At 36.9% G+C, this 20,484-nt stretch overlaps 1 protein-coding gene across 3 annotated transcripts in view; it reads right to left on the bottom strand.

The window, feature by feature from the left end:
• The window catches only part of EIF5B (eukaryotic translation initiation factor 5B), a 67,678-nt gene that overhangs the window by 5,520 nt on the left and 41,674 nt on the right, over positions 1-20,484 (bottom strand). For 2 of the 3 annotated variants that reach the window (XM_010352066.2, XM_039463611.2), the window contains exons 10-21: positions 19,033-19,319; positions 16,576-16,683; positions 15,956-16,066; positions 13,192-13,259; positions 12,504-12,645; positions 5,468-5,599; positions 4,895-5,077; positions 4,604-4,765; positions 1,882-2,013; positions 585-716; positions 398-474; positions 100-264 (exon numbers count right to left, since the gene is read on the bottom strand). In XM_010352066.2, the coding sequence (XP_010350368.1) occupies positions 100-264; positions 398-474; positions 585-716; positions 1,882-2,013; positions 4,604-4,765; positions 4,895-5,077; positions 5,468-5,599; positions 12,504-12,645; positions 13,192-13,259; positions 15,956-16,066; positions 16,576-16,683; positions 19,033-19,319 (1,699 nt within the window). The remainder of the gene's footprint in view (positions 1-99; positions 265-397; positions 475-584; positions 717-1,881; positions 2,014-4,603; positions 4,766-4,894; positions 5,078-5,467; positions 5,600-12,503; positions 12,646-13,191; positions 13,260-15,955; positions 16,067-16,575; positions 16,684-19,032; positions 19,320-20,484) is intronic. The other variant, XM_010352067.2, reaches the window with a different exon arrangement.

The following is a 20,484-nucleotide window of genomic DNA, read 5'->3' as shown; positions in this document are numbered from 1 at the left end:
ATGCCATGCTTTTGCTGTTTACAGCCCTTTCTAGAATTCAGTTAATTCTCAATCATGTTCATTCACAAAGACTTAAAGTAAATAAAAACAGTAACTTACTTAAATTCTTCTTGTTTCTGTTTCTTGTAGTCTTGTCTATATTTGGTAAAGGCATCAAATAAGTGATAAATAATTTCTGCACTAAAAATTCTAACTCCTAAACTATCAGCCATTTCTTGTGCATCTCGTTCAATTCTCACATCGAAGGCCAAAATCACTGCATACCTAAAAGGTTAAAACACATCAAAGACCCTTCAATCAAAAACAGAGTATGTCACAGAGGACAGTTTTTTAAGATAGAACAGTTTTAAGATAGGTAAATAACATGAAAGCCTTCATAGCAAGAGAAATTACTTACTGAGGGTCATGTTCCAACATCACTGAAGCCTTCATAACATCTTTTTTATGCACTGGGCCAATGTTAATTCCTGCATACTGCAAAAATGGGAGTTTCCAGGTTTATCTCTATGTATCAGGTAATGTGATGGCACCAAAAAACCAAGACCAACCACCACTCACTTGTGGAGCTAGGTGTAATTACTTACGGGCACTTCTGATGTTTTCAGAAATTCAAGTAGAGCTTCCAAAGAACCCAGTGTAGATGCCTGGACATAGACTCCTTTTTCTTCTAACTTGATAGCATTTAGTGTCTGCTTTAATTCATGGATCAATTCATCCTTGAAAGGAAATCAGGTTTGATAAGGCTGTCAACACACTTCTATCATCAGCAGTCTAAAAACTGTGCTGCTCTCTTTGGTTAAGCACTCATACACAAATATGAAACTACGGCTTAGAGAGAACAAGGCATAATAGAACCTGTGCTGGAATGGAGGAGATTTTGAGGGCCATACATGAGCTGTATCCTGACTGACCTTTGTCTTAGGTTTACTAACTCTGAAATACATTTAATCTCTGCTCCACTTGGCAAACACGGTAGATAGGTGGGCAGAATTAAATAGTAGAGATGAAAATTTTTTAAAAAGTTAAAAAAGCACCACATAAATGTAATGTGTTATGGTAGCCCAAAAGCTCAGCCTGACTGATAATGGTAGGAACTACCATAATCTCATGATCTCAGCAGTTCCTTCCTCCATCACTGATCCTCTGGAAATGGAGAAGAGATTTTCAACCAGGACAAGTTTATCAATGCCATTGAAGGGACGTAAGTCTACTCCATACTCAGGACTGGTCGAAGAGGCAGTCGTGCCCTATTCTGTCACTGGCCCTGAGAGAGCTTATTCCCAATGGCATGACTTGATGCTGCCTAAATAAACATCGCTCTAGAACACAAGAGCCATGTGCTGGTAACAGCTGTATTTTCTCTTCGGCAAGTGAACAAACTACGGCTCAAAGTCTACAACTGCTCATATAAACAGGCAAACAGGCTTTAAAATGACTACTAGTAACTATAAAGGATATATAGCTTCTAGCTTCTTTTTGAGACAGGATCTCGCTTTCACCCAGGCTGGAGTGCAGTGGCATGATCTCGGCTCACTGCAGCCTCTCTCCCAGGTTCAAGTGAATTCTCCTATCTCAGCCTCCCAAGTAGCTGGGATTAAAGGCATGCGTCACTAGGTCAAGCTGACTTCTAGCTTTTGACTATTTTTATTATTTGAATAAAATGCATTATTTTTAGAATTCTAGTACACACAATAATGATACAAACTCTTAGGATTATACAAACTGAAATGATTTAAAAGCATTGAGTTTGCTAAGAAGCCCAGTGATGGCAGGCTTCACAAAGACAAAGAGCAGTTTTGGTCACTATCCCTAACGTGTTACTGCTGACACTTGTCAGCACTCGAATAGCTTTTGAGGAAAAAAAATATTAAATGAACTTACTTTAAGAACAGGGATTTCATCTTCTTTATAAGCCACAAGGAGGGGTAAACCAGCCAAGGCTTTCTCCAGGTCTTTTCCAAGAATCTTTACCCCCTGAGCTGCTTCTACTTCTTTATGCTTTTCATACTGGTTCTGTAGAGATAAAAAACATTTGTTACCAAATGTATTTGATAAGTGGTTAGCAGTAGGAGATGGTATAAGAGAATCTCATCATGACCTTGGAGTAAAGCTTCTTAAACTAGGCATAAGAAGCAATAACCACAACATGAAAGATTGATAAATTTAACATTAAATATTTCAATTTCTCAAAATACCAGAGGAAAAACAAAGTCACAGAGTAGAAGATACTGCAAAACACACCAACAGACCAGTAACCTGAATATATAAGCACGTATACATCTGTAAGATAGATAATGGAGAAGAAAAATGTACATTTCATGAAGGAGGAAATAAATGGCTAATAAACATTTCTAAATGACCAACTGGGTTAACAACTAAGCAAATGCACGCTTAAATGGCAATAAGCTACACACTTACCAGAATGGCAAAAAAAGTGATGAAGATGTAAAACAATGAAACTGAAATACTGCAACTGAATATCTAATTTGTTATACCCACTGTAGATAAGTGTGGCCTTCACTTCTAGGTATACACACCCTGGGAAACTGGCACAAACGCATCAAGAGATATACACAAAAGTTCACAGCAGAAGCATCATTAGCAAGAACAAAACTGAAAAACTGGGCTGAGCATGGTGGCTCATGCCTGTAATCCCAACACTTTGGGAGGCTGAGGTCAGGAGTTTCAGACTAGCCTGGCCAACATGGCAAAATCTTGTTTCTACTATAAATACAAAAAATTAGCCAAGTGTGGTGGCACACACCTGTAATCCCAGCCTAGATGACAGAGTGAGATTCCATCTAAAAAAAAAAAAAAAAAAAAAAAAAAACTGGAGATCACCTGCATTTTCCATCAACAGAACAGATATGCTGTGATATACTTATGTAATAGAATAGAAATCTTAAAATTATATACTTTTTTTTTTGGAAACAGAGTTTTACTCTTTTTGCCCAGGCTGGAGTGCAATGGTGCGATCTCAGGTCATTGCAACCTCTGACTCCTGGGTTCAAGCAATTCTCCTGCCTCATCCTGAGTACTGGGATTACATGCATGCATCACCACACCAGACTAAATTTTTTTGTATTTTTAGTAGAGACGGGGTTTCTCCAGGCTGGTCTTGAACTCCCGACCTCAGGTGATCTGCCTGCCTCAGCCTCCCAAAGTGCTGGGATTACAGGCTGTGAGTCACTGCGCCCGGCCAAATTATATACATTATTTTTTTTTAAAGGAGGCCAGATATAGGCCAGGCATAGTGGCTCATGCCTATAATTCCAGCACTTTGGAGAGATCAAGGTGGGTGGATTGCTTGAGCCCAGGAGTTTGAGGCCAGCCTGAGCAACATGGCAAAACCTTATCTGTACAAAAATTAGCCAGGTGTGGTGGTACGCACCCATAGTCTCAGGTATTCAGGAGGCTTAGGTGGGAGATCACCTGAACCTGGGGAGGTTGAGGCTGCAGTAAGCTGTGACTGCAACACTGCACTCCAGCCTGGGCAACATAGTGACAGCCTATCTCAAAAAAAAAAAAAAAACAAAAAAACAAAAAAACAAAAAAAAAACCCCGATATAAAAGTACACACTGAGAATAACTCCATTTCTACATAAAGAAAGTCCACAGACACTTTTAAGGGAAGCACTCCCAGACACAAAATCTACAAAGCAAAGCAAAGCAAAGATATTAGTTGCTATCATAAAATGCAACCGTGATTACTCTAAGAAAGGTCGGGGGTTGGGAAGGGAAGGCGGGGGAGCCAATCAGGAAGAAGCACACAGGAAGCCTCTGGGTGCCAGCAGCGTTCTGATTCTCCATCTGGTTGCTTCCCAAAAATTTGTTAAACTTTTCTTCTATATTATGTGTATTTTTCAGGAGCAATGTTTTACTTCACAATTAAATGTGTTAAAAAAAGAAAACTACAATTGATCCTTCAACAACATGGACTTGAACTGCATATGTCCACTTAAGAATTTCTTCCACCTCTGCCACCAAAGGAGCAAGACCAACCCCCTCTCCTTCCTCCCTGTCAGCTTACTCAACATGAAGACAAAAAATGAGGACCATTATGATGATCCACTACCACTTAACAAATAGTGAAACTATGCCATCTTCCTTAGGGTTTTCTTGATCATATTTTCTTTTCCCCAGCTTGTTTTATTGTAAGAATACAATATGTAATACATACAACATACAAAACATGTTAATCGACTGTTTATGTGATCGGTAAAGCTTCTGATCAATGGTAGGCTATTAGGAGTTAAGTTTTTGGGGAGTCAAAAAATACATGTGAATTTTCAACTGCCCAGGCAGTCAGTGCCCCTAGCCCTCACGTTGTTCAAGAGTCAAGTGTAGTTAGCAGCGCAGAACCAAAACAATGTAGTTTAGTATTTGGGAAAGGCCTAGTCTGGTAAGTAGGTACTTTCACACATCTCTACTCTGACAGATAGGCTTTCCTGTAGGATGACATCTAAAATAAAAGAGAGAGTGAAGGGTATGTGTGTTCTGTATTAAGTCAAACAGCTTTCAAAGTGAGGAAACAATCTCAGCAGAACTTCTAAACACTGTATAAGTCAGTCTCCATGTGTCAACGCTCACCACGTCAGCATACCTTCACTCGTAATTCCTTCATAGGAGGAGGTAACAGGAGGCCTCGAATCTGAGTTACAATGGGCCCTTCTACTCCAGGAACAATGATTGTATCTCCTTCCTTCAAACGCCCATTGATCAAGATGACATCTATAGTGGTGCCCATCCCTGGGAGAGCTTTAACCTAAAAGACATTATTGCAAAGAGAAAGAAATAGATACAATGCACCATGTTCATTAAATCTAAAAGTATCCTTCACTCAAGGAACTCACTAATTTTTTTAAAGACAATAAACTGAAAAGTTGATCATTACCTCCATCACTTGTGCTCTTAGCTCTTCACAGTGCGCAAGTCTCTTGCTCAACATAGTCTGAGTTAACTCCACAAGAAGGTAGATCAGACTTCCCATGCCATCACCAGTATGTGCAGAGGTAGGTACCAAAGACACGAAAGTGCGGGGATCTTTATTCTCATAAAACAAAGCAGCATTTAAACCCTAGGAGCAAAAATCATCGAAAACACCAGGCGGTAAAGAAAATATATCTGGAATAGGCGTAACTAACTAGAAGCTAGATAAGCAAACGGCTAATCATTTTGAAACTCCTCATAAACACTAAAAGTGATCATGGATATCCTATAAGCATTCACTTTATTACAGCAAAGTAGTTCTAAGTAAACTCAGTTTTCTAAATTATTCAGTCTGCAAAGAGATCTTTGAAATATTAGCTTTCTGATATTAAAAAGGAGAAAAGGGAAAAAGAATTTAAAAATTGCTGTCAACAAAGGAAAGAACCAGTATTAATGAAAATGCTGACTTCATTATAAAGATAACATAATAAATATTCTATGAGACAGGCTCTGCATAAAGAAGGAAAGGCCTTCTTACCTGCTGTGCAAATTCTACAATAATAGCCTTGGCTCGCTCCTCAAATTCATCTCTTGTATTTTTTTTCTGCCTCTTTAAAGTAGTAGCCACATCAGAGTCGGGACTCTTTTTCCAGTCATATAACCTATCAATCTGTAAAAGGTTTTTCATGAGAAAGATCTCTAAAAAAATCAGAACATTCAAGAGCTGTATTAATAGCTCTAGAAAATTCCTCATGTATATCTCATATATACAGAACTGTGTGACTTACTTACTCAGACACATTATTGTACCAAAAGATCCTTACAGACTGCTTACCAGCAACCACTCTTAAATTAGAAACTCCTGCAGTACCGTGCTGCCCATCAGCCTCCATGAGTTCCTAAGTAGCTGCCATTTTTGCAAAGATAAGATCCTAGAATTATCCGAAGACTATTAACACATACTGTTGGAATTCCAGAGCAGTTTTTGTAATAGACAGGATCAATCAATCCTAGCAAGTACCATCACTAGAAAATTACATACCAAAAAATTTAAAAAATTATTTTCTTCTTGGGGAACAGCCTATTTTAATTGTTTTATTGATCAAATTAGGGTTATATCTGTTTTGTTAATGTCAGAATCTGTTTTCCCTCACTTTTCAACGAGTGACAAATGAGTATAGAAGAAATGAAAATACTCACTAGCCAAACAAACAATTAAGAGCATAATCTGGGGACTGAATCTAGGGTAATAAAGAAACAGATGAATCTGAATGCTACTAGGTAGACGAATCAGTAGGAAATGACAAAGATGTTAAAATTAGCATATGAGGTCCTCAGAATACTTATAAACATGCTCAACACCTTTAAAGGAAAAGCCTGAAGCTTATAAAGCTAAATAGTAACAACATGTCAGCTGGGCGTGGTGGCTCACGCCTGTAATCCCAGCACTCTGGGACGCCGAGGCAGGTGGATCACGAGGTCAGGAGATCAAGACCATCCTGGCCAACATGGTAAAAACTCGTCTCTACTAAAAATACAAAAAAAATTAGCTGGACGTGGTGGTGCATGCCTGTAGTCCCAGCTACTTGGGAGGCTGAGGCAAAAGAATTGCTTGAAACCAAGAGGTGGAGACTGCAGTGAGCCAATATTGCGCCACTGCACTACAGACTGGGCAACAGTGCGAGACTGTCTCAAAAAAAAAAAAAAAAAAAAAACCATGTTTAATTAGTACTTAGAAATTAATATGTTTAAGTGTTTTTATTAGAAAAGAATATCAATAAAACGAAAAGCTAGTTCTCTGAATGATGCACATTTCTAAATAGACAAAAGAAAAACCCTAAATAGCCCTGTATCTACTTAAGAAATACCATGCTGATGTGGCTTTAATTCTTTCAAACACTTAACAAATAATTCAATTCCTGCACACTCTTTCAGAAAACAGGAGGAAACACTTCTCAACTCATGAGGCCAACATTACTCTGTATAAAAACCAGATAAAAGACATTACAAGAAAACTACATACCCATATCACTCATGAACACAGACACAAAAATCTCAATGAAATCTAGCAATTATCAAAAGCATAACAAGTGACAGCCAACTAGGGTTTAATAATGTAAAGTTTAATATTTTAAAATTTCAGCAGTAATTATGTTGTTAACAGAATGAAGGAGAAAACCCACATGAACATCTCTAAATATGCATGAAAAGAATCTGACAAAATCAACAACCATTCATAATTAAAGAAATAAAAACATAAAACACTCTAAACAACCTAGGAATAGAAAGAAACTTCCTCAAACTTAATAAAGTGCATTGACTAAAAAAACCCTACAGCTGACATCATACTTAATGGTGAAAGACTAAGCACTTTCGCCCTAATATCAGGAATAAAGAAAGGATGATGTCCACTGTCATTTCTTCTATTCGACATTATTTAGAAGGTATATAGTAAAATATTTAGTATAATAAAGAAGAACAAGATGTAGAAAGCATATAGATAAGGGGGAAAAACATAATGGGATTTATAGGCAGACAATAATCATGTACACAGAAAAACCACATTATTTATAAAAGAAGATATTAGGCCCAATCCGTGAATCTAATAAGGTCACAAGATAGCAACTGAATGTAAATGTGATAAACAGCTGGAAATTTTAAAAAGTGTTAACACTATTTACAATAGCATTAAACCATGAAATACTCAGGGACAAATTCAGAAAAGTATGCCCAACATGTGGACAATAAAGCTACAAAATATTGCCAAGAGAAAGAGGAAGGCCTGGCCAGGCATGGTGGCTTATGTCTTAAATCTCAGCACTTTGGGAGGCTGAGGCAGACAGACTGCTTGAGCCCAGGAGTTTGAGACCAGCCTGGGTAACAGTGAGACCTCATCTCTATTAAAAAAAATAAACAATTTTTTAAAATGGTAAAGAAGGACTAAGTAAATGCACAGAGATACCATGCTCACGGATCAGAAGATGCAGTATTGCTAAAACAGCCAATTCTCTCAAAATTTATCTAGAGATTTAAATGCAATCCCAATAAAAAATCCTGAAAGACTTTTTGTGGAAACTAACAAGCTGATTCTAAACTTTATATTGAAATTCAAGGGCCTAAAATAGCCAAAACAATATAGAGAAAAACAAAGCTGAAAGATTTACCACTAACTACCAGCTTTCAAAACCTTACTATGAAGCTATAATGAGACAGGGTAGTAGTGGCATAAGAATGTATATAGAGCAATGGAACAAAAGATAAATTCTAGGAACAGACATATATGGTCAATTAATTATTGACAAAAATTCCAACTAATTCCATGGGGAAAAGAATAATCTTTTCAGCAAAGTCTTTAACAAAATATTTCTATGGAAATAAAAGTAAACCCTGACCTCACACTATATACAAACAAGATCAATCTCAATGTAAAAGCTTAAACTATTAAACATCTAGAAACACCACAGGAAAATTTAATGAACTTGGGATAGGAAAAGATCGCTTATATAGAACACAAACCATAAAAAAATTAATTGGGGCCAGGAACGGTGGTTCACACCTGTAAGCCCAGGACTCTCGGAGGCAGAAGTGGGTGGATCACTTGAGGTCAGGAGTTCAAGACCAGCCTGGCCAACATGGTGAAACCCTGTCTCTACTAAAAATACAATTAGCTGGGTGTGGTGGATGCCTACTTGAGAGGCTGAGGAACAAGAATCACTTGAACCCAGAAGGTGGAGTTGCAGTGAGCTGAAATAATGCCACTGTACTCCAACCTGGGTGACTGAGCAAGGCCCTATCTCAAAAAAAAATAAATAAAATTTAAAAATTAACTGGATTTCACCAAAATCAGAAATTTCTTCTCTCCAAAACACACTATTAAGAAAAAGAGGCCAGGCACAGTAGCTCACGCCTGTAATCGCAGCACTATGGGAAGCCAAGGTGGTGGATCACCTGGGTGGTGGATCACCTGAGGCCAGGAATTTGAGACCAGCCTGGCCAACATGGCAAAACCCCATTTCTACTAAAAAACACCAAAAAAACCCAAAAACAAAAATAAAAAACAAAACCAAAAAACAAAATAACACACACACTATCCGGCATGGTATTGCATGCCTGTAATCCCAGCTACTTGTGGCTAAGGCACGAGAATCACCTGAGCCTGGGAGGCGGACGTTGCAGTGAACCAAGACTGCGCCACTGCACTCCAGCCTGGGCACGGCAAGACTGTCTCAAAACGCACACACATACACACACACACACACACACACACACACACACACACACAGAGAGAATGAGAATGAAACACCAAGTTCCATACCATAATATATCAGCAATACATACAAGTGAAAAAGGAGTTATATATATAGAATACATTAAGTATAAAGAACTCTTAAAATTCAACAATAAAACAACAATCCAATAAAGAACAAAGGATTTTGAACATACTTTCCAAAGAAACAGATTATTGTCGTCTCTCTAAGCATAAGTACAAGAAAAGATACATAAAGCCATTAGTCATTGTGGAAACAAAATAGACCACAATAATTTAGGACTCAACTACACACCTACTAGAATGCTGAAGGTAGGGAAAGTACTGGCAAAGATATGCAGGAACTGGAATTCTCAACAGATGAATGGATAAAGTGCAGTATTATTCAGATAATGGACTACTATTCAGCAACAAAAAGGAAAAACCTATTATACATGTAACAACAAATGAATAAAGCATAATAACATGAGCAATAAAAAATGCCAAATTTTAAAAAAATTAGGTACTGTATAATTCCATTTAATATGAAATCACAAAACAGGCAAAACTAGTCTATATGACACAGAAAGATCAATATTAGGCTGAATTTAGGGAGGGCAGTAGAATGACTACAAAGTAACATGAGGGAACTTTTCTGGAAATATGGAGATGGTCTATGTTCTGAATGACAGTGGTTATAAATTTGTCAGAACACATTAAAATAAACAGAATAGGGTAGATTTTCTTATGTATGTGTAACTCAGAGATACTGCAGGCTCCAGATCACTGCAGTAAAGCTAATATTGCAATAAAGCAAGTCACACAACTTTTTTGGTTTCCCAGTGCTTCTAAAAGATATGTTTATACTACACTATGGTCAATTTAGTGTGTGACAGCATTATATTTTTTAAAAAGCAAAGTACACACCTTAATTTAAAAATATTTTATTGCTAAAAGTGCTAACGAACACCCGATTCTTCAATGAGTCATAATCTTTTTGCTGGTAGAGGGTCTTGCCTCGATGCTGATGGCTACTGACTGATCAGGATGGTGGTTGATAAAGGCTGGGGTGGCTGTAGCAACTTCTTAAAAGAGACAGCAAAGAAGTATGCCCTATCAATTTATTGATTCTTCCTTTCATGAAAGATTTATTTGCCAGGCACGGTGGCTCAAGCCTGTAATCCCAGCATTTTCAGAGGCCCAGGTGGGCGGTTAACCTGAGGTCTGGAGTTCAAGACTAGCCTGACCAACATGGAGAAACCATGTTTCTACTAAAAATACAAAATTAGCTGGGTGTGGTGGCACACACCTGTAATATCTCAACTACTCAGGAGGAGGCTGAGGCAGGAGAATCACTTGAAACCAGGAGGCGGAGGTTGCGATGAGCGAAGACTGCACCACTGCACTGCAGCCTGGGCAACAAAAGCAAACTCCATCTCAAAAAAAAAAAAGATTAATCTGTAGCATGCAATGCTGCTTAAAGCATTTTACCGATAATAGAGCTTCTTTCAAAATAAAAGAGCTTCTTTCAATCTTCTCAAACCCTGCTACTGCTTTATCAATTAAGTTGATTGCTATCCTAAATCCTTTTTCGTCATCTCAACAATGTTCACAATATCCTCACCAGAAGTAGACTCTACCTCAAGAAACCACCTTCTTTGCCTATCCATAAGAAGCAGCTTCTCATCTGTTCAAGTTTTATCTTAAGATTGCAGCAATTTAATTACATCTTCAGGTTCCACTTCTAATTTCAGTTCTCTTGCTATTTTTCTACCACATCTGCAATGATTTCCTCTACTGAATTCTCAAACTCCTCAGTAATACATGTAAGTTGAAATCAACTTCTTCCAAATTCCCATCAATGTTTATATTTTGTCCTCCTCTATGGAACATGAACATTCTTCATAACATCTAGAAGCGTGAATCCTTTCCAAAAGGTTTTCAACTTTTGCCCAAATCCATCAAAGAAATCTCAATCTATGGCAGCTACAGCCATATAAAATGTACTTCTTAACAATACTGCAAAGTTGAAAATACTCCTTGATCCATGGGCTGCAGAATGGATGTTGTATTAGCAGGCATGAAAACAACATTAATCTCCTTGTATGTCTCCATGAAGCTTGGGTAATCAGGTGCACTGTCAACAAGCAATAATATATTGAAAGCAATCTTTTTCTCTGAGCAGTCAATCACAACAATGGGCTTAAAATATTCAGTAAACCATGCTATAAACAGATGTGTTATCATCCAGGTTTTATATTTCCATTTATAAAGCACAGTAGGGTGGATCTGGCATAGTTATTAAGGGCCCTAAGATTTTCAGAATGGTCAATGAGCACTGGCTTCAACTTAAAGTCACCAGCCACATTATGCCCTAACTAGAGTCAGCCTGTCCTTTGAAACTTTGAAGCCAGGCATTGACTTTTCCTCTCTAGCTATGAAAGTCCAAGATGGCATCTTTTGCCAACAGAAGGCTCTTTTGTCTACATTGAAAATCTGTTGTTTAGTGTAGTCACCTTCATCAATCATCTCAGCTAGAGCTTCTGGATAACTTGCTGCAGCTTTTGTATCAGCACTTGCTGCTTCACCTTGTGCTTTTAGGTTACAGAAACAGCTTATTTCCTTAAACCTCATGAACCAACCTCTACAAGTTTCAAAGTTTTCTTCCGCAGCTTCCTCACCTTTCTCAGCCTTCACAGAACTGAAGAGAGTTAGGGCCTTGCTTCAGATTAGTTTGGCTTACAGGAGTGTTGTGGCTGGACTGATATTCTACATGTGACTCCTCCTTTCACGTGAACACTTACACATCACTGTAAGGTTATTAATTGGCCTGATTTCAACACTGTCTCAGGAAACAGGCCCAAGGAAAGAGAAAGAGACAAGGGAATAATTGGTTGCCGGGGCAGTCGGAACACACATAACATGTATTTACTAAGTGTGCCATTTGATAAGGGTGTGGTTTGTGGCACCCCAAACCAATTATAATAGTAACAAAGATCACTTATCCCAGCTCATCATGACAAACGTAATAATAAAAAAGTCTGAAATATGGCAAATTACCAAAATGTTACACAAGGACAAGAAATCAACACATGGTGTTGGAAGAATGGCACCAACAGATTTAATATACTTACTGATGCAGGGCTGCTACAAACTTAAAATTTCTATCTAAAAAAAAAACAAACTACATACATACAATATCTCTGAAGCACAACAGAGTGAAACACAATAAAATGAGCTATGCCTGTATGTTATACTACTTTTTTTAAAATCATAAAAAATTAGGAAACATGTTTTCCTAGGTGAATTTTTCAGAAGGTGCACGTACCTTATTAAGTGCAACAATGAAGGGACATTTTTTAGATTTGAGAAGGTTGATGGATTCAATTGTCTGGGGCTCCAAACCATGCATAATATCAACAACTAAAATGGCAATGTCACAAAGAGAGCTTCCTCTATTTCTCAGATTACTGTTGAAAAGAAGGAAAAGATCTGTCTGTAGCAAATCCTGAAATTAACACCTTTCTTAAGTTTTTAAACTTCTTTGTAAAACCCAAACAAAATAGAGTATATGTACCAAATTGCTCAAGTACTATTAGCCCTTAACTTGCCAAATGCTCATCTGAGAGTCACTTGAATTGACATTAAGTGGAGTGAGTGAGTTTTAGAACCAACTAATATTTCAGATAATTTTACTGACCAAGTTTTCTGTGTTAAAGAATATGGACAAGACATAACAGCATAATTATTTCACTTGTAATACGGGTTTTACAGGAGATAGGCCTGGTATGTATTAGAATGTTTTCTGCATTCCACATTAAAGGGGTGCTCTTTTAAAGCAATAAAGACTGCCCTCTATAAAAAAACAAGTACTAAAAGAAAACACTACTAAATCAAGGAGGATTGGTAGTTACAGAGATCAAACTACTACTCAAAGGTTAATGACTCCAGTGAACTTTTAGATTTCATGGCTTTAAGTAGTTTGCTTGATGAGAAAAGATTCAAATTGGTCTTACCTGAAAGATTCATGCCCAGGAGTATCAATAATGAGCATTCCTGGAATCCGTACATTTTCTCTATCAAACTAGAAATAGTGGGGAAAAGTGCAAAGCTTAAGGAAGTCAGAACAATGAAAGCTTCTTTACAAAACAATTCTTTTGTCATAAAACCCTAAAAGTATCACTACTCCCTTTTCCATGTGAATAGTTTTAAAAACAATTAGTTAACCAACAAAGTACAATGGTTAATAGTTTCATTAATATCCAAAGGAGCTTTAACCAAAAAAATTTTAATGAGAAAATATCTCCTTTCTTAAGGTCTTAAAACTATGACCATAGTCCAAGTTTGAGCAGATTGTTAAGTGGTGATACAAATCACAGGGCAATCATCTGAAATAAGCTACAGAAATCTGACATGCAGGAGGTAATTCTCAGCATTTGGAAAATTTATCTGGTCCAATTTTAAAGCAATTCTAAACTTAAAATACATCCCAAAAGTAATTTTTAAAGTAAATTTACCACATTGATCAAAGGTAAATGCATACTTTGCTGTATTTAAATAATGTCATAAATGCTTGACTTTCTGGACAAAAGCACATGAATGAATGAAAATAATATTACAACAGATCTCATTTGGACATTTCCTTTCAGTCTAAAAAGTAACACTAACCAACTAATCTCTCCCCCCCCCCACCACACACACACACACACACACACACACACACACACCTTTTTTGTATTATGCTTATCTACAGTTTCTTTTTGCTAATCTCTAAATGGTCTTTCAAAATTTGGTATCCTGATCTACATCAATATGATGCAATGTAAACATCTACATTTTGGTGGTCGTAAATCAATGTTCACTGAACACTGTAATTATTTCCACTTCAGTGTCTTATATACTAACAATAAGTAATTACAACCATCATATAAAGGTTATCCCAATAACTAATACAAGCCTAATAATATTCTTGTTCCTTATGTTCTAAAATAACAATGAGAGTTCAAGTTCTGGCAACTGATAGAATAAGGTGTTATGAATCCTCCAATGACTAAAACATAGAAATACTATTTAAATAGGATGAAAATAAATTATAAATTTGAAAACTGTTCTAAAATATTCAATACTACCTATTGTAATAGAATACCGCATAACTGGAAAACTCAGAACCAGCACGAAGATGTAAAATGACCACATGCCTTATAAAAAGATGAAAATCTGCTTATGATCAAATTTAACAGCAATACTTTATGCGAGAAGAAATTGGACAAAAGATACTTTAAGGAATGAAAATGTCAACCAAGGATTTCATATGTGGTCAACTGACTTTCCAGTATAAAGGCCACAAAATAACTCTTTAATATTCAAAAATTGAAGAAATGTTAATTCTCATAATTCCTTTCTTAGGAAGTGACTAGGAGACAAGCTCTATAAAACCCAAATGCAAAGAAACAAAACAAATACTGGAGAGACAAAGTCACAGACTCTTTTTACATGCAGAAATAAGACTAAACAAGGAATAAAGGGAGACATTAGCATGGAATAACATATGCTCTGTTTGTTTTTCAACTTACTGGTTCTCAGTTCCAAAGCTACCACTTTCACTCGCTCTATAATAATGAAATTGAGGAATTATTTACAAGACCCAGTTTTTGGTCTGGGCAGTTTCTGTATTACATGCGCCTGGAACATCCTGCCATACCAGACAGCATGAATGCAACCAAAACTAGGACAACTAGAATTGTATGAGAAAGACTCAGGAGCCAACCACCAGCCAAAGATGGGACTATCTCAGCACAATAATAACTGAAATAGATTAAAGCACTGTAATATGTTTAAATCTATGTGCTCATAAAAATACAAAACAAAATTGGGCTGGGCATGGTGGCTCACAGCTGTGATCCCAGCACTTTGGGAGGCTGAGGTTGGGGATTGCTTGAGCCCAGGAATTCAAGACCAGCCTGGGCAACATAGGGAGATCCTGTCTCTATGAGAGGCCAAAAAAAAAAAAAAGAAAGAAAGAAAAATCATATTGGTCACTTTTTATTTTAAAAGCTAGTTAAAAGAAGGTAAAGGATAATGCATTAATTCTGCCTTTTCTAAATAAGCCATCACTGAATAATCAAAAAAAGTAGATTAGGTAAAGTTTCTCTGCAGAAGTAAATCCAGTAATGACTGATAGAGTTAGAGTATCAACATTTTCTAACTCCTAACACATTAAAAGGTAGAGATTATCTTAAAAGTTGTGGCTGGAGAAGAGATCTTTGATTGGAAAGAAACACCCGGAGGGCTTCTGAAGTAGCTGGCAAAGTTCTACTGCCCAAGAAAGGTGACACTTAAAGGATGGTGTGCATTATATTAAGTTTCACATTTATCTTACTATGTTACATTTAACATACATAAACTGAATACTTCCAAACAAGTCGAAAAACATGAGAGATAAAGGAAAGAAACTGATTTGACTAGAAGGAAAAAAGTAGGGAAGGAAATAAAATGTCTAATTATGAAGATAATTGGTATCATTGTTAAAGCATGGAGGCGAACAACTAATGTTGGAATAGTGCCTGCCTCTGGGAGAGAGAGAAGGAAGTGGAATGTGAGAGCTCTTATAACATGTCTTGTTTTAGTCTTTAAAAAGAATGGTGTAAAGCAAAATAGGCAAAATAGCACGTTAATTCTGAATGGTGAGTATATGGGGCTGTTACACTAGTCTCTGTCCTTTTTCTACGTTTGAAATACTTGATATCTTAATTTTTGTAAGAGAAAACACAATGTACTTACATTTTTAATCATCTTAGTCTGCTCATTAATAGCTTCAAGAGGAACATTGGTGGCCCCAATTTGTTGTGTGATACCACCTGCTTCACCATCTTGTACATGTGTGTGACGGAGCTATGAGAAGACAGCAAATTCAGATTGGTATTTCTTTTTTTTTTTTTTTTTTTTTTTTTGAGACGGAGTTTCGCTCTTGTTACCCAGGCTGGAGTGCAATGGCGCGATCTCGGCTCACCGCAACCTCCGCCTCCTGGGCTCAGGCAATTCTCCTGCCTCAGCCTCCTGAGAAGCTGGGATTACAGGCACGCACCACCAAGCCCAGCTAGTTTTTTTGTATTTTTAGTAGAGACGGGGTTTCACCATGTTGACCAGGATGGTCTCGATCTCTCGACCTCGTGATCCACCCGCCTCGGCCTCCCAAAGTGCTGGGATTACAGGCTTGAGCCACCGCGCCCGGCCTCAGATTGGTATTTCAAAATGGAAAAGTCAGCAGCAAAACTAAGAAATTAGTAACTTATTGATTATAAACAGAATTGCCCGTATGTCCTATTGGTTTCTAAAATTGTTTTTTAAGGTATCATTCACTTATTTTTAAAGTTCTATCAATACATATAATATTTTCTTACCTTATCTAGAATTTTTGTCTTCCCTGTGTCCACATGCCCAAGTACACAGATAATGGGGGCTCTCAGCTTTTCGGTATTTACATTTTTACTATGTTCAAGTCGCCGTTTCTAGAAATAAAAAGAAAAAATCAAAAATTAAGCATTATTCCAAATCCTCACTATCTTTACTTTCTATTTTGCCTTGGCAAAAGAATGCCACAACCTGCACCGAAGTTCTTTGTTGATTTGACTACACATAATTGCAATTTATAATGTGAACTTTATAATCTAATTTCACAGCACCTTTGGACAAGGAAAAACTTTAGATTTCACAGTAGTACTGCTGAATACAAATAGTAATGTTGTAAAGTCATCTCAAACTTTTTGAATACTTTTGTAGTTACTTTAATGGAATATAATGACTAGAAAAAGGAATCAATCTTCCCATCATATTGACTATACAGTGCAACCATGAATTTGTGTGGGGATTTATATAAAAACAGGTGAACTTGGACATTTTAAAAAATTCACTGGAACTTAAGAATTTTAAAGATTTTTAAAGGCAGTTTATTCCACACTTTTATCCAATATACAAATGCTATAAAACCTTTTAAGGAGGAGACTGTTAATTTAAGTCTCAGCTTAAATAAGTTTAATATGCCCTGTCTTTCCAAGGCTCTACCACTTCCATAAACACTAGTAAGAGCAAGAAAGCCCTTCCTCGAACCACAGTGTGTTTCTCTGTGGAATTTACCTAAATGCAGCTTTCTGAGGACCAAACAAAAACACATGCCAGCAATAGTTTTTCTTTGAAATGACCTTTCATATAAAGTTGGCATTCAAATTAGATAAACTTGAAGCAAAAACTATAAAGCAATATCAACTTACAAAACTATTTTTCATTTAAAAACCATTTCTGTAAGAGCTCTTTACATGCATTTCTAGTACTAAACATGAGATTTTTTGGTAGAAATTGAAACTGAAAAACTTTTAAAAATATCAAAAGTGAGATGCCAGAGATGAACACAACGTAGGACTTATTTACTAGCAAAGAGTAGTACCCAACAACTTCACAGCACATACAACTTAAATTCAAATATCATGACTTTATTTGATATGACTGAAAACTGCCTCTCTCTCCCACACTTAGTGAAGCATTAAAATTTTTGGAGGGCAATGAGTTACAAACTGACTCAGAAATTGTAAGTATTTATACTGAAACAATGACAATACAAGAATACAAACCCCATTCCGCAACTGACAGTCTGACCCAGGAATGAAGTGAATTTCAAAATATCATAGTATGTAGCAAGGTTTATGGATCCATGAAGTTTGTTATGGACTCAACATTCCCCCAAAAATCATTCCTCAAAGCCCTAACTCCCAATATAACTGCATTTGGGGCTAGGGCCTTTATTTTTAAAAACACGAAGCTCAAACACAGTATCATTAACTAATCTAGGGAGCAGGATTACTGAGAAACTCCTCTGCTTTATACTTATTGTTTGTGAATCAGCAAGCACAGTACAGATATTCTATCACTCTCTCAAGCATGAGTATATGACAAGGGAGCTGGTGGGAGTAGTAGATGCTATGGGAAAAGAAAGTCACACTGGGGTGCCAGTTGGGGAAGACTGCTACAGGCATCTAGTGGGTAAAGGCCAAGATGTTGTTTGATATCATACAAGGAAGAGAACAGTCCATGTCCCCAACAACAAAGAATTATCTGGCCCCAAAATTTTAACAGTGCCAGGGCTGAGAAACCTTAATTTAGAATAACAAATCCTCTTAGTCCTTTAGAAATTTAGACAACTTATCCCTACCTAGACTTTACAGGAGGAAAAGCAAATATTCAATATACAGGTATTAAAACAAAAAAATGAAAAATTAATTATACATGAAAAGGAAAGCTAAAATAGTTTTTAGCTTTAAAATAGTTTAATATCCTCAAGCAAACTAGTTTTTAATGTATTATTTACATTAGGCTGACTGAACTAAAGAAAACGTTCTCTTGAAGTCTACTGAAATCTACTGCCCTAAGAAGGAAAAATACAGAAAGCCTATTAGGTATTGGACTTTACTAAACAGAAGCCTCATCAACCCACCAGATTTAACAACTAAAGTGATCAGATGCCTCATGGTGACTAACCTAAATATGTCAGGCAGAGGGCATATGCTCAGAATACCTATGCATACTTACAAACCATCACTCAAAGAACACATTAAAATTTGGAGAAAACAAGAAACAAAATGAAGTAGTCACCATTCTACACCATTCTATCTTAGGTAAGAGAGGGAAGTCCTTGGGTAAGATCAGTGTCAAAGGCCAATAATATTGCAAGATTACAAAAACTGAAAAATATACTATTCTTGAGAACATATAAAGTGCTGTTCAAAGTATTTAGTTGTGGAGTACAGTTTTAAAAATCACAGAGGAGTGGGGAGAAACGAAGTAAAGAGAAAGGGTAAAATAAATACCTCAATCCTCCGTTTTGCTTTGTCATAAGCCCTTTCTTCTTTAGTCCGATCATCATCAGAGTCATATTCAGAATCTGAGCTCATTTCTTTACTCGGCTTTTTATCTAATGTCTTCCCTGAATCCTTCTCATCTGACACCTTTTCATCTTCCTCATCACCTTCACTGCCTTCACTTTCTCCCTCCTCTTCCTCCTCTTCTTCACTTTCTTCATCTTCTTCTTCCTCTTCTTCTTCTTCCTCCTCCTCTTCAGGGTTTTCCTTTACTTCTATATGAACTGTGTTTCCTTCTACCAGAAAAGCAAATATATTTTTAAATAAATAAGCATTAATATGATAGATTTATATCAAGATAAGAGACTTTAAAGCAAGGTGTCCAATCTTGGCTTCCCTGAGCCACATTAGAATTGTCTTGGAACACCCAAAAATACACTAATACACTAACACCAACAATAGCTGATGAGCTTAAAACACACACACACACACACACACATATAATGTTTTAAGAAAGTTTACAAATTTGTGCGGGACCACATTCAAAACCATCCTGGGCTGCATGTGGCCCACAGGCTGCAGATTGGACAAGCTTGCTTTAAAGTAAGGGAAGGAAATAATGCCTGGACAAGAACTTTTGATTTTTTTAAATTTGAAATGTTTGCATTCTCTACTTAAACTTACTTCTAATTTTTTAAAACTTGGAATATTTGCATCTGAAATCTGAAAAACCTGAAATCTGAAACGCTCCAACAAGCACATCCTTTGAGCGTCACATAGGGGTGCTCAAACTTGATTTTGGAGCATTTCGGATTTGAGATTTTTTAATTTCAGAGGCTCAACCTGTATTTAAGGCAGTAACATGGTGTTTCATACATCATAAATGCAAGGTATTTGTCTACATGCTAAAATGAAGTCTGTCATTTAATAGTAAAACCTTAAGGCAGTAATTAATACTGAAGTTAATGCATAAGGAAAGCATTCATAAGCCAGAATCCATGGGAGAACAGAAACCCAAGAAGATGAGAACAGTTTTTAGTACCACTTTTCCCTTAGCGTCATGTGTTAATTCAGGAGGAGGTAGATGAAAGGCTAAGCTGCACTGGGAGTCCCAATCTACCAGAATACTAAGAATTCAGGGGGGTGCAGTAAGCAGACATTGGGTTGCACCCTTACTGTGGGGTAATATCATGAAGAGCTGTACCCCGGGAATAAGAATGAATAAGAAATAAAGAGGATCTCCCCATTATTGGGGATCAGATCACCTTCAGATCCTCTCAATTCTAAGTCTAGAATAAGATGATTCCAGATTGCTAGTTCACTCAGGTACCTGGTGGAAGTAACACATAAATTTGCTCTGCAGAAAACATCATCCTTGACCTCCAAGTGAAATATCCAGCACATACATAAAAATAACAAGGCAAATGAGAAAACAATTTACATGAGAAGAACTAACATATA

This window comes from Saimiri boliviensis, chromosome 1, assembly GCF_048565385.1.
Source record: "Saimiri boliviensis isolate mSaiBol1 chromosome 1, mSaiBol1.pri, whole genome shotgun sequence".
Lineage (NCBI taxonomy): Eukaryota > Metazoa > Chordata > Mammalia > Primates > Cebidae > Saimiri > Saimiri boliviensis.
This window is presented reverse-complemented; position numbering and strand designations above follow the sequence as displayed.